The sequence below is a fragment of the Magnolia sinica genome, chromosome 2 (assembly GCF_029962835.1).
Source record: "Magnolia sinica isolate HGM2019 chromosome 2, MsV1, whole genome shotgun sequence".
NCBI classification, from domain to species: domain Eukaryota; kingdom Viridiplantae; phylum Streptophyta; class Magnoliopsida; order Magnoliales; family Magnoliaceae; genus Magnolia; species Magnolia sinica.
The window spans coordinates 15,237,723-15,255,192 of record NC_080574.1 but is presented as its reverse complement, the minus strand read 5'-3'; the positions used below and the strand labels follow the sequence as shown (position 1 = coordinate 15,255,192).

The window sequence follows — 17,470 nt, the reverse complement described above, 5'->3', positions numbered from 1 at the left end:
GCCATGTAACTTTGATCTCCTTTGAACCGTTCGTACAACTGAGAGCCCGAGGAGCGTTAGTGCTCGTCTACCCACGACACGTACCTACAGCAGCTATATAGCTGGTGTGTGGTCCACCAGCCAATTCGCTTCCATCGCGGAAGGGATGATCGGTGTGAATATAATAAATATATCATTGTCGGTCATGTAACTTTGACCTCCCTTGAACGGTTCGTACAACTCGACACATGCGAACACGAGCCTGGACGGTGGCGTGTGGTAAATCACCCAATCTGCTTCCATGGCCCTCATTACGAAGGATATGTTTTATCCATGTGGGCCATGCATTTACACAGCTCATTTTAGTCCACCTAAAATCGAACCGGATCCAAATCTTAGGTGGACCACACCAAAGGAAAAGGTGGTGATTGAACGCCCACCATTAAAAACTTCTTGGGGGACACAGGAGTTTTCCTTTCATCCATCCAGGTCAATGTTACCTTATCAGCAGGTTAGATGGAAAATAAACATCACAGCGGGCCTTAGGAAGTTTTTAATGGCGGGCGTTCGATCACCACTGTTCGATCACCGACCAGTAGCTGCCTCGCTACTGGCGGCGTTAGCAGGCAATCCACGTCCATTGGACTGTCCTCACTCCTTATGGGTTCGACAACTCACAGCAGTTGCATCGTGCATGTGGGACCTGTGTTCTGTTATCCGGACGGTGGATTTCTCAAAAACCATAAAAAATGGAAGATCGGAACCCTTCGATCACCGTACCATCAGCAATGACCGTAAACAAAAAACAAAAAAAAAAAAAGGGGGGGGGGGGGGTCACCAGATGATAGTCCACTGGTACGGATGGGGTTCACTATCCATAACGTGGTGAAGCATCAGGACCCAACATTTCCGCGCGGGGTATTACTCAACAGGATAACAATAGAAGTAGATACCGGTCCGGAATTGCATGGTTGTTAGCTACAGATGGCCGTTGCAATGCGAAGCCTTCTTCTTCTGCCTCATCCTCTCCCCTCACCATTCCCTTCTTCATTAGGTAATAACAACAAGCACCTAGCCTTCAAACCCGCAGCACCAACCGCTCGTCGTTCCTCTCGAACCCTGGCCGGAGCCCAACGTGCCACGTGGCTTCCCGGGCTCGACCCACCCCCTCACCTCGACGGAAGGTCTCTCTCTCTCTCTCTCTCTCTCTCTCTCTCTCTCTCTCTCTCTCTCTCTCTCTCCATGCCTTAGTTCTGGAAAGCTTGCTTCATTGTCATTTGAAAGATCATTGCGGCAACACCGTTCAATGGTTTTGTGCGTTTGGATGCTCAATCGAAATGAATTGACGCGGCTCAAGGTGATGAGGAGAAAATGACAATGTGTGCTAGCTCTCAAGTTACCATTAGGGGTCGTTTGGATGGTGGTAAATGGTTTACGTTGTAAATGATTTACAAGTAAATCACTTAAAGGCTGTAAATAATTTACAGCCTGTCTTTTTGGCTTTAAGTTGTAAATGATTTACTAGTAAATCTTGGATAGCCTGTAAATGGTAAATGAAATCTGCTTTATAGGCTTTCATTCAAAAAAAAAAAAAAAAGAGCCATTGCCATCTCCTCATTTACTAGTAAATGAAAACTCACCTAATTGCTCATAAATGAGAAGGGGGCTTTGCTAGTAAATCATTTACAAGTAGTAAATGATTTACTACTTGCCCCATTTACCACCATCCAAATGACCTCTTACGAACATTTTGTTGTGTTTTTAAGAATAAAAAATAAATTTCAAAAATAAAAGTTATTTTTACAAAACAAATAAATATATTAATTATTTAAACTTTCCATAAATAGTGTGTATAGCCAGTTGGTAAGAGAAGGGGTTTTTGCTTAAGCAACCAGGGTTCAAATCTCCTCGAGGACGGTATGAAGCACCGTCCGCGCACGTGGCGTGGGCTGTAGGGCTGCTTGGGCGCTTTATTAGGCTCACTTAGCACTTCGCATCGTCGCAAGGAGCAAAAAGATAGTCTTTTTGGCACATGGTTCAAACTTTTTTGGCCATAGTACAATTGGAATTGAACGAGGGTTTATCCTGATGATTTTATGACCTTTGTTGATTAAGAGTAATTGTGACATGATTGTACATGTGGCACTTATGCCATGTGTTGCTTATGTGGATTCAGTTTTTCTTGTTGGATAACTGCTCCTGTCTGAATGGGTACAGAAATAACTGCCATATGACATAGAGTCATGTCCTTTCATGGAAAGGCAATTATTTGCTGTGAATGGGTATGAATTTCTTGAAGAGGCTCTTTAGCACCTCTTCAGGAAGAAATCCATAACCTTTCAGTTGATATAAATCCTGGATACTATAATGCAGAAGTATAGACTCTTAATTCTTAACATTATATCATCTTCTGTGCAATTACTCTCGATCTAATCTCTTACTGAGTTTTTTCTGAACGTCTTAAGGCATATCGGTGTCAAAACTAGAGATCTGTTTAACACTTAAATGTGCAAATTTTCGTGTTGAAAATTGGATTGAGAGTTCATTGTATCCTGAAGACAATTTGCAGATTTCCTTCGTTTGCACTTGCTGGAATTTCCAAAAAAAGGGCAGCAAATCTATCTTGAGAAATCGACTATTCAAGTCGAGCCTTGAACCCGATAGATCTGATCGTTTTTCTTGTATCCTCCGTTGTGTATTGGATTTCTAACACATTTCCAATCTTAAAATGGTAATCAGAGGTTTGGTAATCATTGTGAATTAAAAATGGTGCCATGCCCAGCGATTTCCTCTTTATTGAATTCATCTATTGCAATTCCGTGTTTGTATGCTCTACCAAATTGAATTGCAATTATAATTCTAGTAAAATGGAAATAATCAAACGGTTTTTGCCTCCCTCTGTATTGATATTGGCAGTCTAGGCTCCAAATTGCAATTATGTTTCCTTGAAGTTGAACTTGAAAGAGAAGTAACTTCAATTTTAGGGCTACTTCGCTTTGAATAGTAGGATTCATGGATAATTTAGTCATATCCTCTTGATTAAACTACATGTTCATGATTCTCTTTGCCCATGCATCCATACACTGCCTTAGCATTGCCCATGAACCTGGAACCATATACTTCCTTTTGCGCAACAAGTTTTCATTTATGGTGTGTTTGGTTGCACCAAATATCATGATATTTGGTGCAACCCCAACGCACCCTTCATGATTTAAGGCAGCATGGGCTTTCTACATAATCTTCTTAATTACTGGAGGAAGCATCACTTCACATATTTCTAGTAGTTAGATGCACACTGTTGGCTAACAGAGGTTATCTGATGTAGTCTCGTTGGAGATTTTGGGTTCGATCCTCTGGGGCTTGGGGAAGATCCCAAAAGTTTAAAATGGTATGTGCAGGCAGAGCTAGTGCATTGCCGTTTTGCAATGGCAGGAGTAGCAGGAATTCTTGTAACAGATGTAAGTGCCTTAGCTTGGTCTTGTTGGCAGGCATCAGATATGAATTTCATTGAATGTGATAATGCCTTGTCATTTTCTTTTTCTTGTTTTCATGTACTGAATTCAGGCAAAATTTGGGTTTTTCCTGTGCTTAGAAGTCATGATATAGACTCTGGCGTAAACTGCTTATGGAAAGGTATAGTAGGATACTCCATATATCTGTTTTGTCTGATAGGCTATCATTTAAAGTAGGAAACTTCACAGGACCACTGATACCAATATGTTTAATGGGTGGGTTTCCGCTTTACATTCAAAGCAAGATACACCAACTGAATACTATACTGTTCAAAAAAGCTATACAGACCACCTTCCAAGGAAAAGAAAATATGTATATGGAATTGCTAGCACCCTTAAAAAAAAGTATATGGAATTGCTAGCAAAGTGACACACTCAAAGCATCAGTCAGATAGCGAGGCTGCCATAGTGGCATACGTTGGTTTGCATCTGAAAATGCAGAATATTTCAAATGTATTTGTACAATGTCGTTGGGACAGATCTTTGTTTTCCATATAGAATAAATGGGGTTTGTGTTCGTGTTGGAATGAAACGGAGGAGAGCAAGAAGAATTATCAATTTTACTTTCTGGGCATTTGCTATTCGTGTTAGCTCGCATAATTAAGTTTATGGCCCCAATAGCTTGTTGATTGTAATCAACCCATGTAATAGACTATTAGATAACACTTGATTGTAATCAACCTATGTACTGGTCTATTAGATTGCGCATGAGGGAGTTTTATGCTTTCACAGCCAGTCCCGAGCCCGGATAAAGGAGGGTTGCGTTAGGTTGGCAGTCGGCGTCAAACTTATGCCAAAACTTTCAATTTGAACAAAATGACATTCCAAACTCATGCTAGGGTTTTCCCAATAATCCATCTGTTGCATTGGAACCTGGTTACAGTGAGAAATAGGCAAGGGTTGGCTAGGGCATCTCCCGTAAGCGACTCACCACAACAATGCTTAGTTGCTGTAAGAAATAGGCATGGTTTCCTGCATCAATTTGAATGCGTGCTAGTAAAGAAGCTAGTCCTAGAAAATAAGATTCGTCTTGCACTAGAATATATGAACATTGATAGGTATGAGCATGGAGTTAGGAGATACGGTGAAACAAATGAGTGTTAACATAGCTTGTGTTCAAGAGACCAAGTGGAAATGGGCCAAAATTAGAAAAGATCGATGGATATAAGCTTTGGTATATAGGAAAGGACAATAATAGAAATGGGGTAGGATAGTGGTAAATAAAGATTTAAAGGATAAATTTGTAGATGTTAAGAGAGTAAGTGATAGTACTTTATTAATAAAACTTGTGTTAGGAGAGGACATAATCAATGTTATTAGTGCATATGTGCAACAGTCTACAGGTGGGGTTAGAGGATAGAATAAAAAAACAATTTTGGGAAGATATAGATGGACTAATGCAAGAAATTTCAAACAGGGAGAGGATATTTGTAAGAGAAGACTTAAATGGTTATGTTGGAAAAGAAAGAAGAGAATATGATAGGGTACATGAAGGATATGGTTTTGAGAGAAGAAATGTGATGGGAGAAGTTATCCTTGATTTTGCTATGGCATACAATCTAGCTCTAACAAACACATACTTTAAAAAGAGAGATGAACATTTAATAACTTCAAATGTAGATCATATACAAGCCAAATATATTTTTTCTACTGAGGAAGACAGGACGATCAATGCATAAGGACTAAAAGGTGATACCTGGAGAGAGTTTGATCATGCAACATAGCTTAATGGTTATTGATGTTTAAATTAAGAGATTGAGGGAAGGGAATGGAATTAATAGGTATCCAAATACTATGGAATTTATAAGGAGAGAAAACAATATTATTTAGTAATAAATTGATGGAAGAAGGAAGGTGGAATTTGATGAAGAAGAAATGTTATGTGGAATGAGATGGTTGGGTGCATTAAAAAAATCACAAAAGATGTTTTAGGAGTATCTAGAGAGAAAAGTCAATCATATGAGGGAGCTTGGTGGTGGAATGATGATGTACAACAATCTAGTAGCGAGAAACGTGCATATTTTAATGCCCGGCAAGGGACTAGAAACAATGAAAATCTTGAACAACGAAAAAATGCCAAAAAGATTGCTAACAAAGTGTAAGGATAAACTTAACACTTATGATGATCTTACGATAGATCGAGGACAAGAGAAAGTGAGAAGATGTCTTCAAACATGCAAAAATAAGAGAGAGGAAGAGTAAGGACCTAGATTATGCTAGATGCATTAACAGCAATGACCAGATGGTACTAATTATGGACAATGAGATCAATGAAACGTGGACAAGTTATTTTCAGAACTTGTTAAAACACAATCACTCTAAAAACATAGAGATAGAAGGAACTATAAACTCAAATGACGCTGGAGTCCATAGATACTTTCCCGGGATTAGGATATCTAAAGCAAAAGAAACTTTGAAAAAGATGAAACAGGAAAGGCCTGTGGACCAGATGGTATACCAACAGAGGTTTGGAAGTGTATGGGAGATACTAGGTTATTTTCGTTGACAAAATTGTTCAACAAGATTGTAAGACTGAAGAAAATGCAAGACGAATGGAGGACAAGTAACGTGGTACCTATTTATAAGCATAAAGGTGACATACAAAGCTTCACTAACTATTGAAGGATTAAACTTACGAGCCATACAACTTTAGGAATGAGTGATTGAGCCGAGACCAATGCATCAACAATTCAGTTTGGTATCATGCCAAGGCAAGGTATTCCGTAATGGTAACGGTGGCCGTAACGGCCACCACCGTTACTGTTATGATACGGGCCGTAACGGCTGTTACAGCCCCTGTATCGGCCGTTACGGCCATTTTTTATTTTTTGAAAAACGTTGTTCCTGGACTGTTACGGGGCTGTTTTTTCTGTAACGGCCGTTACCGCCATTTCGACCCCATAACGCGTAACGGTTATGACCGTTACCATTACGAAACGGCTGTTACGGCTGTATCGTAATGGATACGGGACACCTTGTGCCAAGGAGGTCCACCATTGAAGCTATTTTCTTAACTAGACAATTGATAGTTTTCTTCTTTTTTTTTTTTTATTTTTTGGAGATATAACAAATTGTATATAGATAAGAGAAAGCAAAATACAAAAGGGGAGGAGGAGCCTGCTGAGACGGCAAGCCCAGCTAACCTCCTAGAAAACGAAAATCAAAATCCTTTAAAGATGCTATATTAACAGCCCATTCTGAGAGAAAGCACTTAGCCTTAGATGCTATTATCTCTGCAGAATTCGAAGGATCCCTGAAACATCAACCATTTCTTTCTTCCCGGGCAGCCCACCAAATTGCCAGAATTTCCATTATCCAGATTCGTGAAGTACTCTTTCGAAAACAAACCCCATGCCATGCTGTGAATAGAGAATCTACCGAGCCAGGAATTCACCAACTAAGATTGAAGCAAGAGAAAAAATCTGACCATATCTTTCCAATGAAGGGATAATGGATGAGAAGATGATCTTTCCAAACTAAGCTTAGCTTTAGATCTTCCTTAAAGACTGGCTTGTTGTGGATCAGACTGTGTAGCAACTTGACTGAGAAATTGCTGAATTTATCCAATCTCTAAGAAAGATTGTCAGTGCTTGAAGGATTTGGCATGGATCTTTGGATAAGAAGAAGCAGCTCCACATATTCACTAATCTGCCAATCTTGGAGGAGTCTTCTACACTCCACCTTCCAGACTATCTTTCCAGCAATGATCTCATAGCAATCAGCAACTACAGCAGCTTTGTTAGAGGCTAGAAGGAAGATGTTCGGAAAGCCCATTTTCATGGGGACCTCCCCCACCCATAAATCTTCCCAAAACCGAATTTTGTCTCCCTGACCGAGCTCGTAACCAATGCCTTTTAGGACTTCCCTTTTCATATGAATAATGCCCCTCCATAGATGAGAAGCCCTATAGAGAGAAGAATCTCTAGTCCACCAACCATCTTCTGACGAACCATATTTACCTTTGACTAAGATATTCCAGAGACTTTTTCCTTCTGATCCTAGTCTCCAAATCCATTTACCCAAGAAAGCCCTGTTCATGTTTTTTAGATCTTTTACCCCTGCTCCGCCTTCTTGATATTGCTTGCAAACCTCTTTCCGTTTAACAAGATGAAATTTCTTCTTTTCCTCACTACCAAACCATAAGAAGTCCTGTCTTAACTTTTCGATTTCTACCATCACCGCAGGCGGACAAGTATATAAGGACATAAAGAATAAAGACAAATTAGAGAGGGCCGCCTTAATTAGCGTAAGCCGCCCTCCCAAGGATAGATATCGACGTTTCCATCTTGCGAGGTACTTCTCAAACCTGACTATTATCTTGTTCCATAGTTCCTTTGGGGGAGATCCTAAACACAAGGGGAGACCTACAAACGTTGTAGGGAAAGAAGCCGAGGGACAGCCGAAGCGCTTAGCAAAGTTCATAATTTCTTCCTCAACCATATTCACACCGAACATCTTAGATTTGCCCAGATTCACTCTCAGCCAGAAAACTATCTCAAAGCAACGAATAGTGGTGCATAAATTTTCTATCTTTGCTTGAGATGCTTCAGAAAAAATTGGAGTATCGTCCGCGGATTGGATATGGGAGACCGGAGAAGACATGCCTGGCATATTAATCCCGAGAAGAATACCCTCTTCTTGGCCCTTATGTAACATTCTTGATAAAGCTTCCCTAACTATAAGAAAGAGAAAATTGACAGTGAAATACAAAGAGAGGAAGAAGGATCTCCACATGGTCTTTGTTGACTTAGAGAAAGCTTACCATAGGGTCCCTAGAGAGTTAATTTGGTGGGTGTTGGCAGAGAGGAGTTTCAAGAGGCTATCTTGACATGGTTAAGGATATGTATAAGGGAGCAATAATAAATGTGAGGACCACTAGTGGAGATACAAGTGAGTTCCCAATTGTTGTAGGCTGGCACCAGGGGTTGGCATTGAGCCCTACCTTTTCGCAATGGTTATGGACGAGTTAATAAGACATTTTTAGAAAGAGATGCCATAGTGTATGCTGTTTGCTAATGACATAGTTTTGCTTGACAAGAAAAGGGAGGGTGTAAAAACAGAGCTAGATTTATGGAGAGTTGCTTCAGAATCTAAATGATTTAAAATTAGTCGAACGTAAACAGAGTATATGGAGTGCAAGTTTAGTAATAATAGAAGTGGGAACAAGGAATTAGTAAAGATTACTAACCAAGAAGTTTCCCAACTTGACCGCTTTCAATATCTTGGGTCGATAATTCATGAGAGTGGAGAGATTGAGAAGGATGATGCCCATAGAATTTAAGCAGGGTGGAAAAAATGGAGATGTGCCTTTGGAGTTTTATGTGATCGTCATGTAACACTCAAACTAAAAGGGAAATTTTGTAGGATGACTATAAGACTAACCATGCTTTGTGGGGTAGAATGTTGGGGCAATTAAGGAACATGTCCATAAGATGAGTGTAGCTGAAATGAGGATGCTGTAATGGATGAGTTGCAAGTCAAGGAAGGATAGAATTAAAAATGAATGCATTCAAGGGAATTTAGGAGTAGCGCCAATAGGTAACGAGATGAGGGAAAGTTGACTTAGATGGATTGGTTATATGCGACAAAGACCAAGAATTGCGCCAGTTAGGAGTGAGTCAATTCAAGTTGAAGGCTCTAAAAGGGCAAGGGCAAGGCCCAAAACAACGTGGGTGGAGGTAGTAAGAAAAGACTTGATGACTTCTAGTCTAGTTGAAGTTAGGGCCCTTGATAGAGTGGAATGGCAGAAAAGGATTCATGTAGCTGACCCCAATTAGTTGAGATAGGGCTTAGATGGTAATGATGATGATGAATCAACATATCTGTGGGAGAGAGCTGTTAGGCTTTGTTGTCCATCCCTCTGTGTGTGTGGATTCCAGTTCATTCACTAGAAAGCATGCTTGTGTGTGATTACATCTGTTTAGGATACGTAGACCTTTGATAGGCTATATAACTGTTTCTTGATCAATTGCTCAACAGTGGCAAAGCTAAATTAGGGATTGCATAAGCTTGCTCGCCAATGATGCAATCTACCAGTCTCTGATTGTTTGTCCATCTTTTAGTCAGCAGACACAATGCTATAGATTTATTGATTCCCTGGCACCTTTGGTTAACACGCAACTATTGCTTAGACCTTTTCATGTGGTCTAGTTTTTCCTTAGACATGCTGGTACCACAAATGCAGTTATTCCATATTTGGCGAAGCTATACTAGGATTAAATTATTGAAGTTCTTTGCAGAAGGCAACATTACCAATGAATTAAGGTCTTAATTCTTGTAGGAAATTTGTGCTTTTGTACCTCAGGCACACAATGATTCTTCAAAAACATCTTTGACTAAAATTTGGTAGGGAACTTCAAATCCATGTCATAATTTTAACTTTTGTGAGCTGTGAAATATAAGATGAAATACAGTTCGGTCATGTGTTACAATGCTGTGTTTGTCTATATACTTTCACAAAATATCAACATTGTGTAACAGTATCTGTGTTGGGTTCTTTTAATCCACTGACCAGTAATGATAATTTGCTAACTTTCAATCCGTTCGTCAGTCAATTACTCATATATGGATCGGCATTATTTCACTATAATTTTTATTTCAATCTGTCCATCAGTCAATTCCTTGTATATGGATCCATATTATTCCACTATGATTGTTATTCCATGGTTCCAAGTACATGCAGAAAAGAGAACAAAGGGGTGCTTGCCAACCGTGCCTGTGTCTTGACCTTTGCTTGATAGCGATATTTAGTTATTTTTACCAATTTGGGGTTTCTTTTGTTACATCTATTTCTTTGACCACCATATGCATCTAACATTCGATTTCAAGGGAAACTGGAACCAGCTTTATTAATACTCTATCATCTTCTAACCCACCCATTGTTACTTTTGCATCATAGTCCTGTGGTTTAATCTTTTTCTTGCTGGTTGCAGTTACTTCGTGTTACTGGAAACAGCAACATTCCAGTTTGGTATGAAGCTGGTGCTTTAAAATTCGACTTTGCCAGCACAGAGACACTTTTTATTGTCCAACTTCTTTTGATGGGGTAAGGTTTATGTAGGACTTCTATTAGGGGTGTGTGGATGCACTATCGATTTGAATTGCAATAATTGGTCTCCTAAATTGCAAATAATCCTCTCATTCATACTGAGGACCTCGGCTCCGAGTTGCAATTTGTTGCTCAAGTTGGACTTGGAAGGAACACATCAGCAATTTGATGGTCCCTTCCTCATTATAAATACTGGGAAACTTCTTAATTTTGTTTAAAATTAGTGTGAAGTGAACCGGAAATAGATACGGGTGTGAGAGGAGAAAAGTGCCTGTTTGAAAATGTTTCAACTATAAAAAAGCAAGAAGTCTTATCATTTAAATGGTAGGTCAGCAAAAGTTTTACTATCAGCTGGCCACTAGACTTCAACCTTCCTCTTTTACCTGGGCTCTGGAAGTTGGAACTGGCCATGGCAGAGGCTCGCACTTACAACAATCGTGTTCCAATGACGCAGAGTACAGTGATCTTGCAATTTGAGATTCAAAATATTTCAGTGGAATCTTTAGTTTCATATCTATTCATTCTAAAGAGTAGTAACCATGATCTTCAGTTTTACCCATAGATTTTGTTGCTATTTCTTTGCAGATTTGTGGAAACAAAACGATACATGGATTTCTTGTATCCTGGATCCCAAGCCAAAGAAGGAACCTTTTTTGGGCTGGAAGCTGCACTAGAGGGATTAGAACCTGGGTAATTATCTTACAACGAAATATGATCATGCTCCCTCACTCATTAAATTGCAAAAGTTGAAGGACCTCTCTCACGGGAAACTTACGGCCTGTAACAACAGCTATCCTGGTGGGCCGTTGCTCAATCCTCTTGGTTTGGCGAAGGATGTCAATCGTGCCCATGATTGGAAACTCAAAGAAATTAAGAACGGTTGGTTCCCAGACACTGTTGATATAATATCACTGATAAAAAAATCCATCTCGTTTTGCATTTACATGGGGTGTTTTGTTACAGGAAGGCTAGCCATGGTGGCCATGCTCGGAATCTTTGTGCAAGCATATGTGACTCACGTTGGCCCTATTGAAAACCTCATAGTGCACCTTTCCAACCCGTGGCATAGAACTGTGATTCAAACCCTTGCTGGCTCTTGATTCCTGAAGACAACGAAAGAACCTAATTTTCTCCATAACATTTGAAATGTAATGTATCATCCTATTCTAAACAACAGGGAATGTTGTATTTATGATTTTTTTCCATCTTAGTTCATTTTATTTTTAATTGCCTCCACAGAATCCCTTTTCTTCTGACTGACAACAAAAACTTCATCAGAAACAAAATGCACTACAAGAGAACATCGTGGCTAATGGAATGGACTAGATGATTAGGGTTCATCTAATCCATTACAATGAGAGCCCCTTCCCGAAATTTCTTCAACTTGTTCTTGGGCTACACCGTACAAAAGCTTTTACACTCACAACCCAATTAACCACTCTACCTCTGGCCTATATAATGATCTTACCATCTTAGAACATGATTGCGACTTGTTGCAGAACATCCTAGTGTTGTGTTCATTCCAAATGGACCATAGATCCGTTTGCAACATAAGGGGACACGAAATACTTCCTCTTACCCTTGCAAACCCCTTTCCACACTTGAACAATGTCCTGGGTATTCCCACTATCACCCAGGCCATCCCAAATAAATCAAAGAATCTTTCCGAAACAGCCCCTGCAAAACCAGTGCAGAAGGTAATGATCCATTCATTTTGGAGACGATACAAGTGTTTGTAATTATCATATTCCTTCTCCAATGATCAATGTTGAGCATGCCGTGGTTTTGACAAGCCAGCAAAAAGCAATCACCCTTGGTGGGCTCGAGTAATTGCCAGATTTGGGTTTTAGAGCCCTTCTTTCCATCCAACTATCGCTGATGTTAACGAATAAAATGATTTCACTAAGAAAGTCTCTGCTCTCGCTCTCTCACATAGGCACTGCTCTTTTTTTTCTTTTTTTTTTGGTAATAAATACTGACCCACCCATGCACAGACCCCACATGAGCACTAGAACCCAGGACTTCAGTGTTGAAGTGCAGAGCATCTACCACTGAGCCATGCATTGAGACCTAAAAGAAAAGTTTCAGAATGTACACCTCATAGGCACTACCTAATAACATTAATGCACATAAATATGGCAAGGGCTATATGTTGCACCAAACATCCTCACAGAATTGTGTGAGCAATTGCTGATTTTACATGAAATCGCCTTTGCAAAAATCTTTTTAACTCTAAACACCGTTTTCTACATGCTGTCACCGTGTATCAGGCAATTCGTTAATGAACCACCCTCCTGTGAATTTCAGATACAGCAAATGACTGTTGTCTAAAGACTATCTCTCCACTCCAGACCTACAGAACCATTTATCTAACAACGTGGTATTCAGGACTTCCAATGATTTTATCCCCACCGTTCCATACTCTTTTTGTGTGCATGCCTCCCCCCAGTTTACAAGGTGGAACTTGTGCCTTTCTTATGCGCCTTTCCAGATAAAATCCCTTTGGATTATGTCCAACCTTTGTAAAATGCTCGTCAGACACTGAAACTCATGCAGCTGAGGCTCGTTCTGATTGTGGAAATGACAGTGGTTGCTTTGGCAAAACGGGTAGTTCACATGATGATGCAAATCATGAAGCAAGGGCATGGTGCACTTGGAAAATGCAACAAATACCTTGCAGCGGTGGAGAATTCTCAGCTCCAAGATTACATAATTTATTTCTCAGAAGCTGAAGAGGACCTTCCTCCAGTCCTTTACATAGAGCTTCAACCAAGTAATCCTAATGCAATTCTTCTAAGCACTTAATAACTAAATAATTTTAAACAGCTAATCAAGCCAGTTTCAACCTTCCATTGGCTAATTATTAAAGCTGAATTTTGAATTGGAATAAAAGATAAGATTGATTAAGCTGTTGTGTAGAGGGATAATCAGAAGCCCAAATTCATGCTACCTCTCCATGTTTCTTCACTCGTAACTTCTGGGACCCATGTTGAAGCGATCCCAACAGTTCATAACATGGATTTTGATTGCATCATTCTCCCCAAGTTGGAGAAAACTCGACCTTGAATTTTATTTGTTGTCATTGACGCAAGTGGCCCCTGCTTATGGTATGAGATGATCTACATCACAAATGTCAGATGGCTAAGCCTGGCAGACCAATTCCGAGATTGATTGATGGTGAATTTGGGCTGCAATAAGGACAAATCCCACTGGTTGGGCTTGGCCCTGCTAGACCATGTAAGTGATAAGTTTCCTTTGTTGTGAGTTACCTCCTCAATCTGCCCATCAGTCTGTGGGTGGTAGGCACTTGAAACAAAGTCAGGTGCCCATTTTCTTCCATGAGCACCTCCAAAAATGTGGTCAGCCTGACGTGATGCTATGAGGAACCCCGTGAAGACAACCATCCTAAAAGAGTGGTTGGCTGTGTATGATGAATGAAATGGGCTATCTTTGAGAACTGATCAGCAACCACCATAATCAAGTCCACTGGCGCTGGTCATTGGGCATGAGAGATACCCAGCACAAAATCGACATTGAAGTCTTGCATGGTGTATCAGGTGTGAGGAGCAGTGTGAAATCTCATATGTAGCTTGCTGACCCTTTTCATAGAGTCCAACATAGCTTGCTGACCCTTTTCATACCTGACATATGTAGCAACACTCGACATACTGTGCAATGGCATCACATGTGGAGCAAGTAATAGCTCTTCTCGACATGTACCAAGGTTTTCCTTGACCAAAATGGCGTTTTCCATCCAACTCTATGCAGATCTTTTCGCGCAATGAGCACAAGGGAAAGCATGGTCAGTCCTACTGAAGAGTAAACCATCTTGCCACAAATAAAAAAAAAAAAAAAAAAAAAATCATTGTGTTGTCCTCTATCAATATCATGCACAACGTGGAAAAAGCCTGCATCATCGTCATATATGTCTGTGATAGCTTTTAACCCATCCACAACTTTTAATTTGGTTAGCAAGGTGGTTTGATGGCTTAGGTTATTGGCTACTTAGTTCTGGGTACACGCCTTGTGTGCGATAAGAACATTCTTGCAAAAAGGATATCCGTTTGGCATGCCAATGGTTTAGCTTACACTGCCCATTCAATGGCTCATGATCTAAACAAAGTTCTTAGATAGTGGTGAAGATGTCCTATTTTGGCTTATGGTGAAAGAGGTGCTGGTGGTCTAAAGAAGATGGGGTTTAATATCAAATTGGTCAACGTTGGGGCTTGGCCGTCCGGGTTAAAGACATGCTGAGGTCGTGAATGAGCCAGTGAATGCTGGACAGAAGAGGTGTTGCTCAATATGTTGTCACTTCAAGTCTTGAGTGATCCCAACATCCCATAAATGCCTCCCCAATCATGGTTGCATTAGAAAGAGAGAGAAAATAAATAGACATATTCAATTACACAAAGTTAATCAGCGTGAATTCTAGCTATAGATACCTTCTTTTCCAACCTGAAAGCTTCCTCTCTCCTCTCCGCTGCCAAATCCCACAGCTGTTTATGCAGTTTGCCGGTGCATAGATGAAGCCCAAGGTAGAATCTTGGAAGCTTGCCTGCCTTGCACCTAAATCTCCCTGCAATTCTTTGCACATCCTGTGGCCACATGTGGATCTCCAACAACTATTGAGATTTATCTTCTGCCCTGACAGCACCTAAAAAAGCACATCTAAAATTCTCCTCCTTTTGGTCGTCCGCATTGCAAAAAATAATTTTTATTTGCATTTGTTAGTGGGAGGCTTGGAAGTTGGAGTTTCCCATCCAAAAACTATCAATTAGTTCCTCGTCTCTTTGTACAACATCTTGGTAAGTGCTTCAGCTGTCACCACAGAGAAACAGAGATGAACGGATTCACCCAATGCAAGCCTTTAGCCCCCAGAAGAACCCCTTAAGTGGCCTATTTACCAATTAGAGAAATCAGCTCACACATCTTCATCCACCTCATCTTGCTCCGAACTCCAATTTTTGTAACAAACAATGCAGAAAATCACAATCAAGTGACCTACTTACCAACTAGAGAAATAAGCTCACACATCTTCATCCACTTCATCTTGCTCCAAACCGCAATTTTTGTAACAAACAATGCAGAAAATCGCAATCCATGTAGTTAAAGGCCTTCTCCGTATCAAGCTTAGAGATAACCCCAGGCCTACCATCTCACTGCCTGAAGTCAATATGGTCATGTGCTACATAAGTGCCCCATCAGGAATTTGTTTCCCATGCACAAATGTCATTGCGATTTTAAGGTAGCGACCCCTTGGACTTTCCTCAACCTTGATGCTAACACCTTTAAGATTATATGGCCTCCTTGGTAAAGGGGGCCTAGCGTGATGAACAGAGCCTTGATGTCCTTGGATTTGGTTATCTTTCCCCAATCATTAGTCAACTTTTACCTCTCCCCAAAACACATGGAGAAGGGCAATTGGAAATCCGTCTGGTCTGACAAGATTGCCAACTAGACATCATCTCCACCAAATCCAAGATTGCCAACTTGACATCTTCCTTCCTGATGGACCTCTTAACTAGTCTGCCTCCTCTGGCCTTTTCTTTTCTTTTTTTTTTCCTTTTTTTTTTTTTTTTTACACACGCACACACACACACACCCCCATACACTCACGCCAAAGTGGAATTTCACCAACTATGGGTACTCGAACCCTTGACCGGGTGTTGAAACTCCTAAGAGTCTACCACCAGAGCAAGAGTAACGACCCCTCTGGTATTTGGTTGAAATAAAGATACTATGAAGTTTCTGTCTTTCCCAACACCCAAGTAAAACTTTATAACTGCTTCGCATAATTTTGGAATGCCTCCACTCCGTCTTTTTCCATCTGCATTCAATATATGAATTCTGTCAATGGTGTTTGCAATACCATAGAGATTTTCTATTATCACTCCTTTCAGCTAAAGCGCTCTCTGCACCTCTTTCTTCATCTGATTCTCTTTAACTGGCACCTTTTTTCTTCATTTGATCTTCTCTTTAACTTTCTTTCTGAATTCTAGCTTCAACCCATTTCGCTGCCATCTTGTTCCTCAGAGATGCTTCCATTCTTCCCTCCACGGTATTCTTGAGTCTGCAGTTTCTGCAAGCAGTCTTTTCTCAATTGAATGTACACCGTTGCTGTATCTCTTCTTCAACATCCATCTGTTGCAGAACCCAAATTGAAAGGTTAGGATTGTCTCATCAAATAGATTTTGGGGCATGGTCCATCCAATGTGGCCCACAACAAAATGATCCCACTGAACCATGGACTATAAACTGAATACTAAGTATCTCAGGTCAAGGTTTGTTTAAGTAGCAGCATTGAGGGAAATGCCAAGCACAGACTGAACAAGAAGAAAACTAAAGAACAAAGACGTTTCTGCTTGCAGTTTAATCTCGAAGCAGTAACATGAGATCATTCAACCACTCCTCCCTCAGAAGCAACTTCTGGCATTTACAAGCTTTGTGCTGCAACCAACTCAGTTCTTTAAGAAACCAGTGAGGAATATGAACCATTTGGGGTTCTGTCTGCAGCTTAAATTAAACAGAGCTTTGGCAGCTTTGAAGACGTTCATGCAAGCTAAACTAACAGAAATAATAAAGATAATAACAGAATAAATAAGTAAATAATGAATCATTTTTGCAAATCTGGGTTTCTTAGCAATTCATATCAGTTCTTCTAGATCAGTTTCCATGAAATGTCATTCCTGAGTTTTTTATTTTTAAAGGCCATGAGCATAGGAATAGTTCAAACAAAAAACAAAGCAAAAATGCTCCAGGCAAGGAGGTGGACTTCCTCATCTGAGTTTCTAGAACCACCTTTGGCTCTTTAAATCTCAATCAGAGAGGCCCATGAAAAGGAAAAACTGAGAATTACATGAGCATAGTAGATTAAGGATCTGATAACATTGGTCTGTGAAATATAACAAACACCAGGAAAAGCAGATTTGAG

At 40.2% G+C, this 17,470-nt stretch overlaps 1 protein-coding gene across 1 annotated transcript; it reads left to right on the top strand.

Moving 5' to 3' along the window:
- Nucleotides 1–906: 906 nt before the first annotated feature.
- Nucleotides 907–11,766, top strand: LOC131236349 (photosystem I chlorophyll a/b-binding protein 5, chloroplastic). Its single transcript, XM_058233478.1, has 6 exons — nucleotides 907–1,163; nucleotides 3,305–3,437; nucleotides 10,424–10,536; nucleotides 11,125–11,229; nucleotides 11,330–11,418; nucleotides 11,503–11,766. Exons 1-6 carry the CDS (start codon nucleotides 964–966, stop codon nucleotides 11,637–11,639), a joined length of 777 nt encoding a protein of 258 aa, XP_058089461.1. The 5' UTR covers nucleotides 907–963; the 3' UTR covers nucleotides 11,640–11,766.
- Nucleotides 11,767–17,470: the final 5,704 nt, after the last annotated feature.

Bases quoted from the DNA above. Each gene is read 5' to 3' on its own strand.
- LOC131236349 (XM_058233478.1), top strand. From the start codon at position 964: ATGGCCGTTGCAATGCGAAGCCTTCTTCTTCTGCCTCATCCTCTCCCC. The intron at 10,537-11,124 runs GTAAGGTTTATG...ATTTCTTTGCAG, and splicing joins GTCCAACTTCTTTTGATGGG to ATTTGTGGAAACAAAACGAT. The intron at 11,230-11,329 runs GTAATTATCTTA...CTGTAACAACAG, and splicing joins CTAGAGGGATTAGAACCTGG to CTATCCTGGTGGGCCGTTGC.